The sequence below is a fragment of the Alligator sinensis genome, unplaced genomic scaffold (genome assembly GCF_000455745.1).
Source record: "Alligator sinensis unplaced genomic scaffold, ASM45574v1 scaffold442_1, whole genome shotgun sequence".
In the NCBI taxonomy this organism is placed as follows: domain Eukaryota; kingdom Metazoa; phylum Chordata; order Crocodylia; family Alligatoridae; genus Alligator; species Alligator sinensis.
Window position 1 is genome coordinate 6,707,545 of NW_005841829.1, and position 9,244 is coordinate 6,716,788.

At 43.1% G+C, this 9,244-nt stretch overlaps 1 protein-coding gene across 1 annotated transcript in view; it reads right to left on the reverse strand.

Annotated features, from left to right (window-relative positions):
* CSRP3 (cysteine and glycine rich protein 3) overlaps positions 1-9,238 on the reverse strand; it is a 24,217-nt gene extending 14,979 nt beyond the window's left edge. Inside the window, exons 1-2 of the mRNA XM_006014690.3 lie at positions 9,100-9,238; positions 1,276-1,407 (exon numbers count right to left, since the gene is read on the reverse strand). Of these exons, the coding sequence (XP_006014752.1) occupies positions 1,276-1,387 (112 nt within the window). The 5' untranslated portion in view covers positions 1,388-1,407; positions 9,100-9,238. The remainder of the gene's footprint in view (positions 1-1,275; positions 1,408-9,099) is intronic.
* Between the last annotated feature and the right edge of the window lie 6 nt (positions 9,239-9,244).

Here is a 9,244-nt window from a genome sequence, read left to right on the forward strand (position 1 = left end):
TAGACTGTGACCCACAGAGATTTATGTGGTAGATGGCTAAATTCAGCATCCAGGTGCTTAACATGACAGTGGATCTGAGCACATGCAATAACTAAACTTAAGGCACCTAAATAATATTTCACCAGAAAGCTTAAGCCTTTAGGGATTTTCTAGCACCCACGTGAGTTAGGCAGGTTTTGTGTGAATTGTTCTCTTGGATTTGGGCACCTAAATTTCATCTAGATCCATTTTATGCATCTAAATTCCTTTATGAATCTCATCCCTTGCTTCTACAGTGCACTGTATAAGAATCCTGAGTGCCTAATTCTGGACTAAGAATTACATTAGGAAAGAGGGTTCCCAAAAGTTAGGCATGGCAATGCTTAAGTCCCTTTGGGAATCTAGCTTGATTTCCTGTGCTGATGGCTCTTGACTACAGTTCTGTTATCTGTGCTGTAATCTTTTTATCTTTACTGAGGACAGCAATGGCAAGATTTTTAAGTCAAGACATATTCTGGCACCCAGTATGGCCACAGAGTGGGAGCGCCTACACATGCCCCTGACTGTGCAGTTGGTACTGCACTAAATGACTGTGCAGTACGTGCCAGTACAGTGCAATCCTGGGAGTGCACAAGTCATTTTCGACCCTACTGCGCAGTAGTGGTGGCATCACAATTAGTGCCCATCAATGCTATGTTGCCATAGTGACAAGCAATGGCACAGTCACTTGTCACTACTATGACATAGCATCTCATGTAGACACACCCTGCATTGCACAATATAACCCACAAATAAGTTTCATTATTCTGACTCAGTCCAGAGCTCATCAACAGTCTTATCTAGAATTAACCATCATGGAAAAAGCATTTGCTTTTGCATTTTCTGCCCTGATGTGTTCTCCTTAGGGCTCAAATCCCTCGATTAGAACCTCTATACAGTGCTAGAGCAGAGTACGGGGGCTAGAAGTTGCCCATGATGTTTCTTAAGGTGCTGAAGTAAAATGAGACTGCTATCTCCTTTGAGCACGGTCCCAGAAATGAGATGTCTATATCACATGAAGTTTTTCCTGAATTGAATTGCTAGTTTTTCCTGAATAAGAATGCTACAGACCAGAGCACTGCTTGTGAGCAAAATTCTACATGAATAAAATAAATGATAGAAAGTCTGCTTCAGTTCTGAGCAGAAATCCAATATCCTACTCTACTGCCATAGCAATAAAGTCATTGGAATATGCCACATTAAAATGAGACATATCGAGCTGGATTTATATTCCAAAATTGCAATGATGTAGCTTACTGCAGTGGAAGCAGGTCTTGTGAAAACTCCTGCCGTTGCACTGGATTTCCTCAGCATGATATACAGTCTTGTCACAAGCACCGCACTTGGCTCCACCTCCCCAGTTTGGCATCCTCAAGCGTGAAGGGCACTCTAAAAAAATTTTTTTTAAATGAAGAAATAGATAAATAAACCTTTTAAAGCAGTGTGGTCTGGATTCTTCCCTGTGTTAGCCTACTGCTGATTCAGGTAAGCCACAGCCAATGTGGCTGCCCATATAAGTATCAGCCTAGTATTTCCCCATGTAAGTATCAGCCTGGTATTTCTTTATTCTCTGATGTAGGAAACTGATGTAGGAAACATCTGAACCACTTTATCTCCCTGTTGCTGACACAGAAGTATCACTGAGGGAAACCAAGAGCAAGGACTTTCATGTGCCTCTGAGAAAGCCGGTTATTCTAACGGTTCTTTGGGGTCACTGTTTAACCAGTGTGTATTCAGTCAACCTTCAGTCTGGAGTATCACAGTCCAATGCTGAGGAACAAAGGACACTTGTGATCATTTCTTTATTGTGCCACACACTTCTCATGTAACCATGGGCAATTTATCTGTAAAATGGACGTATGTCTGTAAAATGGATGTTTCGAAGAAAAATATGCATAGTAAAGAGCTTTGATTACATGATGACAGTGGTCTGCACAGGGACCTACAGCAGTGGTTCCCAACCTTCCTGCAAGGGGCCGCTTGGGGCTGGGGGGAGTGGGAGGAGGGTGATCAGGCAGGGGGAGCCACATGCATGTGCACACGCACACATGCACATGGCAACCAGGCAGTGTGGAGAGCAGCTCTTACAAGTAAGTCTATGGTGGGGGATGGTGGGCAGATTGAGCCCTCATGGTGAAGGCAAGAGGGAGGGAGGGAGGGAGTGGAGCAGGGGTAGGGCTGGGGATGTCCCCCCGAGATTTGTGCGTGGGGCAGGACTGCATGCAGGCTGTACACTGTGGGCTAGGGGCTCCCTGCCCTGCTGCCCTTCTGCCAGGGCCTCCATGGCAGAATGGGGTGGGGAGGTTCAGTGCTGCTGCCAGGAGCCCCACGCCAGCCATGCCACCATGACGAAGCACCCCCTGCCTACCTGGTAGCATATGGAGGGACAATTCCATGCTGCCTCCATTGCTGCTGCTGAGTGGGCAGGGAATGCCTCACCACAGCAGCACAGCCAGCATGGGGCTCCTTGCAGCAGCACTGAGCCTCCCTGCCCTCCCATGCCAAGTCCTGCCCACTGGGCTGCAGAGGCCCCCAGGGGGAGGGCAGCAGGGTGGGAAGCCCTGAGCCCTCAGTGGGCAGGCAGCATCCTCCCCCTGCCCCCTCCCATGGGCTCCACTCCAGCCGTGCCACCCACGGGGATGGGGAGAGCCGGGAGCTGGGCTCTGCTCTGGCTGCCGCAGGTGGGGCTCGAGTGCTGTGGGGGGCAGGGGGCTGCAGGCCCTGGCCCTGACCCCATAGCCCTGGCAGCTGGGGGAGGCAAAGGGCTGCAAGTCATGCGAGGGGCACCAGCAGGGCTGAGGGAGTGGGGGGCTATAGATAGGGAGCAAGGGGCACCTGAGGGGTGCTGCGGGTGGGGAATGAGATGCCATGTTGAGGAAATGGGGTCATAAATGGGGTCATCCTGAGGAAAAGTTTGGGAAGCACTGACCTACAGTAGCTGGAATCTATGACTATTTCCCAGTTACCACCTTTTTCTTCCAGCAATGGTTTTTCTTCTCATCCATTCACTTTCATTTGTTAAGCAGAAGGCAGAAGCTGTACCTTAATATTGACTAAATGAATTGGAGACACATAAGCATTTTTGGACAAGAACTCACTTCATCAGACGCTGGAATTTGTTTGTAAGCAAAAGTTGGTAGAGGTCCTTAACACAATTGAAAGCTTTAGTGACATTACAGTGGCAAAACTAAGGGCAGAACTTGGCCTCGTGAAGTATCTACTGACCCATATTCCAAGATGAGTAAGGGATACCACATCACTCGAATCTCTTCAAAGCAGATGCTATCCCACATCACCATGTGATCAGCAATGGTAATCTCCCATATTTACATGTCTTAATATTGTTTGAGGTGAAGGTGTAACAGGGCCTGGCACCATCACTGCAGGAAGAAGCATACCCGAGTTTTCTCCAGCCTGGCACAACAACCCCCCCCGCCATCAACCCCCCAAGATAGAACCTGGTTCGGGAGGTGCAGCAGCAATTACCAGCCTCAGCTGGGGAAATGTCTCCAGCTGTGGACAATTGGGAGCCTAGCTGCTTGGATAGGGCATAAGGGCCTGCCCCTACAGACATAGGGGGCTGAGAGCAGGGGCAGGGGCAGGCTTAGGCTTGCTCCTCTTCTAGCAAAAGCCCACCTGCACCCAGCCCTGGGCTGCTGGAGTGTACCAGACCTGCCACCCGGAGGGCAAGCAGAGCAGTGGAGACTGTACACAATGAGCACAGATAAGTGCAACCTTTTGTGTTCTGTTTTTAATGATTTGAGTTTGATATTTGTGGAAGCCCTGTGGTTGCAATAGTGGGCCTCAGGTTGGCTGCCTGGGGAGGGTAAGGTCCAGATCAGTGGGTGTCTGGCCAACTCTCTGCAGCTAGGGTAAAAAGGGTCAGAGGACTAGCAGGATGTCTGACCCAGCAGCACCCCTTGGGGACCATGGCTACCTCGGTAGTCCACAGATGGATTATGAAGTTACCATATTTTCTCGCATACAACACACATGCCTTCCAAAATTGGGGTGTGTGTATTCAGTGGATAAGCTGATTTTTCTGACCAGGATAGAAGCACCTTGCTTTGATTCCTGCTCCATTGTGCATCAACTGGAGCATTATTATTTAGGCTGCTGAGGGAGTCAGTTGACTTAATGATTTTATTCTTTACTCCACAGGTGTTAACAATCATCTCTCCTTCTTAATTGCCTTGATGTTCCATTAAACAAGCTAACTATTCTTGTATCAATTTTGCTGTTTGCTAGCTATTCCTGGTCTCTCCAAGGCTTTGAACTATCATAGCCTTGGAGACCCTTTGGCTGTCTTCAAAATCATAGATCTACCCATGGCAACTAGATTTCAGCAGCAGCTAGGGTTTCAGCTGTTGTTAAGCAGAAAAAGGAAGGATGAGGGAAACAAAGATTAGGCTGTCTCTGCTCTATGCAGCCACAACTCTAGAAAAACATCATTTTTTTTCCTCCCCTAAAATATATATATAAAAGAAACATTCTCTTGCCTCCAATATTTTATTGGGTAACTGAGATAAAGAGATGGGAAGTGACTCATCCAAGGTTGTACGAGATGTCAATAGTAGAATCAGAAACAGATCCCAGGTCACTGGATTCCAAACTCTCTGTCCTCTCTACTGACTAAGCTGTCATACCTCTGATACAAGTAGAACTAATCAGGTTTGCCCTTTTTGCTTTCCAATGTTTTTGAGTCATAATTCCTGGGGAGACTGGAATGTCACCTTGTCATTTGCACATCCTGTTATCAAACTGTTCTGAAGCTTCTGGCTCAGGACTTCTTTATCCTTCTTGGAAAGCCAGTCACTTTCTTATTATAGTGAACTGTTCTTTCAAAGCCCAGTTGGGTCAGCTTGTTCCATATCTGATAAATTCACAGCTGAGGTATTCTTAGCTGAGAAGGGTTTTAAACACTGAATGATTCATCAAGCCTATTATGCCAAAATTCTTCTTGAGATGTCAAATGATGGATTGAAGGGAATTTCCCCTAACAGTGTAGCACAAACAGCTGATAATCATTTCAAAAAGTACACTCTGAAAAGTGTTGATAAAATGTCATGGTAGAGAGTCTGATTCTTAGTGAAATTATTAACCAAATCCAATCAATTTCTCAAGGAAAATAAGCTTTGTCTAGCTTGCATGAGTAACAATAGCAAGGAAGAAGCAGCAACCTGGATTTTGGCACATGTGAACAACCATGTACCCAGACTCCCTGAAGGATTTGGTCTGTGGTTGCTGCAATGCCTTAAAGCCCATATTGCCTTACTTTCTTTGCTATTGCTACTCGTAACCCATGCTAAATAACTTAAGCTACATAGGCTACCTTCACTTCACAGCATAGACATACCCTTAGTTAACCAGTTGGCTGATTGTTAAGAACATAGCAACCCAGGAGGTCCTGTCCATCCTGTCTCAGGCAACCATGTCTCATAATCCTTTTCCTAAACTAAGCAAGCTCCATTTTAAAGCTGTTACTCTTATTGGAAACCTGCTTTAGAACATCACTGCTCTGATGCTTAGGAACTTCCTTCTATAATTATTCAAGCGATGGAATAACATAAATGTACATTTTAAAGCAATATTGTCCTGTAAAATTTAATACATGACTTATGTATCCACAATGCTCGTACTGAAATGGTAACAAAACACTAGCTGGCACCAATGGAAACAGGATTGGGCCCTCAATACATGAAGTGGGTGAAACTCCATTGGCATAAATTGAATCAAGTCCTTTGAAAGAAGGTTTTTTTTTTTTTTTTTTTTTTTTTTTTTTTTTTTTTTTTTCCCCCACTCATTTCTCTTAGAAGAGCATTTTGAGCTATATAAATTACAGTAAAAATGTATGAAGATGCTGAGTGCCTCCTATGAGGTACTGATCTCCGTTCCCCTTCCAAGTCAATCAGCTGAAATCAATGCTACTGCTGTCATGACATTCAGTAGACAGGGTTGCAGAGTACCTTGGAGAACCAAGCGTCATGAAAGAAACACAGAACTTCTGTGACTGACATGACAAAGTGTCAAGAGGGCTGCTGACTAGCACAGATTACATCACTAGCTAAATGATAGAACTGAAGTCTCAGAGAGTCTGATAAAGTTCAGTAGAAAGCCTCTTACTGTTACCGCCTGTGGCTAGAGCTCTGAAAGGAATCCTGGCTCCTGACACCATTTATAGTAACATTACACTATCACTACATGTACATACACATTTTCCATTCTTTACACCATCACCTGATGGGAAGCTTGGGGAAGTGGGGGAAGAGAGGCATCAAAAGACTCTTGACTTTTTGGGTGATTGATGCTCTAATCTGCAATGGTGAGCTGAGGAGGCAGATTGGAGGATGGAGGCAAGGCTCTGTCTCCTCTATCCTATTTTGCAGGTAGACTTCACTTCTATTACTTCTCCAAACCCAAGACTACAGTACCACCTCCCTATGATTATTTCAGTGAAAAGCTGACCCTCAGTGGATTGCAATTTGTGGTTGCAAGGAATCTATATATTTCAAGGATAAGGGCAAAAACAGCAACAAGCACAAAAGACACTAAAATCAAGGAAGGCCTCTGCTGATTCTCTTGGGCATAAACTTGAACCCATCACCAGGATGGTCTTCTCAATGCAGTTCATAAAGGAGTCATGTTACAAATTCATGTTATAATATGGTCCTAAGAACTTAATTTCTGTGCTGGATAGGGCAACCATATGGAGGCAAAACTTGAGCTGGGGATATACCTCATAAAGAGATTTAAAATGGAAGAGTAATATCGGAGTACAAGGCATGTGTTGCAAGATGGCCTTGAAGTGAACCAGCTGAGTTAGAAATGTTGATATTATGAAGGCTTGATACTATGGTGATAGACACAGCAGAAATGCATAGATACAAGAGAAAACAGAAATGTGTGAAGCATATGCCATAACTCTACTGATTCAAACTAGATGCTCAAGCTATTTGCTACTACTAGCACTAAAATTCTCAGAGGGCACGTCTACACATGCACTTTAATGCACAGTAGTCTATTCTACTGCACATTAAAGTCGCACGTAAAAAATCCATGGTAATACACTAATGCGCAGTAGAATAGGCTGCTGTGCATTAAGCATCATTTTAAAAGCATGCGCTTGTGCTACTGCACATTAGCGCAGCTTAGTCCATGTTTATTTAGTACCTCATATTGGTACTAAAATTTGAATTGCTAGCCTTGTCTCCATCCCCCCACATCTGCCTGCTCAGCTAGCCATTGCAGAGATTTGAGCATCATCACCCAAAAAGTCAGTGTCCTTTGATAATTCTATTTTCCCACAGCTTTCCATCAGGTGATGGTGCTATGCAAAACCTAGTGTATATCGAAATGTATTTGATAAATAATTTAAAACTGCCATTAATATTGTATTAAAACATGGTTTGTTTTCTTTCATTTCTTATCCTGCAAAATTGGCGTACAATAAATCTTGTTTAATATTTCAGCACCTGCAACACGCACCACAGTCAGTTGTGGGCTTTACATCAGAATGCCAGAAGGTATTTTGGTCAAAATCTAAGGAAAGTCCTTAACACCAATTACATTCATTTAACAAAATAGAGACTTTTATATTACCCAAAGCAATGGTAGTTACAGAGCTATAGTACTTGGTGGAAAATGGCAATTTTGTTACTTTTTTTTTTTTCTTTATATTCTTACATATTCAAATGGCTATGTTTTCATAGCCCTAATCAATCCCTCAATATAATGAATTTGTTCTTCTAACACATATAAGATACTTCCCTATTTTGCAGTTGTAAACTGAGGCTTAGACATCAAAGGGTAGAATTTTTAGATGGACTAAGTGATGCATGAGCAGAACTCCTATGAACTATCAAAGAGACTAGTAATTCTATTTCAATAAGGGGCTTCTGGATAAAGTGGCCCAAGTGAGTTGTTATAGAGTTACTCTGTGGCCAGACTTGTGAAAGAACCCAAGAGACTTGATTTATTCTCTTCTGTTTAGACACCATATCCAATTTCCTAGCATTTTGAAACTACACTTGTGCTAAAGCCCTTCACTGAATTGCACGTAATTAACAAGACAAAATAAAAAAGCCCTACTATTGGTACAGGAACCAAATACTTTGAACTGGGCTTAAACTACCAGAACTATCTAATTCACATGGTCAAGCAGCAACACCAAACATATGTGCTCTACTTTTCTCCTCCTAATGCCACAATATAAGCTGCTGCTCTTATGTTCACAAAAAATCTACTTATAGACCTTAACTTTATGATGGCCCCTGCTCTTTCAGTCCTTAAGCAGAACTCTCCTGATGGCACCTAATGAGCTCAGTCAGAATTAGTTTTCAGCCATGATCTAAGCTTCATTCTTAAACACACTAGAATATTAAATATTTTAGGGGTTGTTTTTTAACTCTTAGTGTTCAGTGTTCCCCATGACAGATCTGTACTACAAGTGACTCAATTTCATATCTATATTTATTTTATATTCAGTGATGTTTGTTTGTTTGTTTGTTTTTGTGGGAAATTTCATTCCAGATTAACACAAAAAGAAAAATTTGTCTGAGATTAAAAATAATCATTAAAATGTTGGTAACTAAAATAATTTTTTCTAAACAATTCTGCAAAAATCAGTAAAAGTTTTCAGTTGAACTCGCTTGGCATTCTTTCAGTTTACCAGCACGTTCCAAGCTGGTAAATTTGTATATTAGGTAATGCGTCTTGTGGAAAACATAATTCAACAGGGTTGAAATTAACTTTCTGCACCTTCCTTAATCCTATTAAAAAGGATTAATGTAACTTTTAATTAAAGGTGGAATAAAGAGAGAGAAATGTATTCTGCCTCCAGAAACCCACCTCTGTAAAACCATTAGGAAACCTGAAAAGGCAGTAAATACAGAACCTTCATAAAACACTACTATGGCAAGGGACCTGAGTACGGCTATCATCTCAATAGAGTTCACACTTCTGCATTAAACCTACATTCCTGTGAGTAGAGACATTGCCCACTTTTACTCCTCGGTAGGGAAAATCTCTCTCTTGTCCCTTTTAGCAAACCAACCCACCAGAACCCTTTCTGGCAATACGTACCTGGCTACTTGATCTTCTTCGGCTGGGGGAAGAGGCTGAACTGGAGGGCTCCTGCACTCTTTAAATAAGTCTAAATGGTCACAAGCATATAAGAAGGGAGGGGAGGGAAAAGTGTGCATGCATGTGTGTGTGTGTGGGGGGGGGG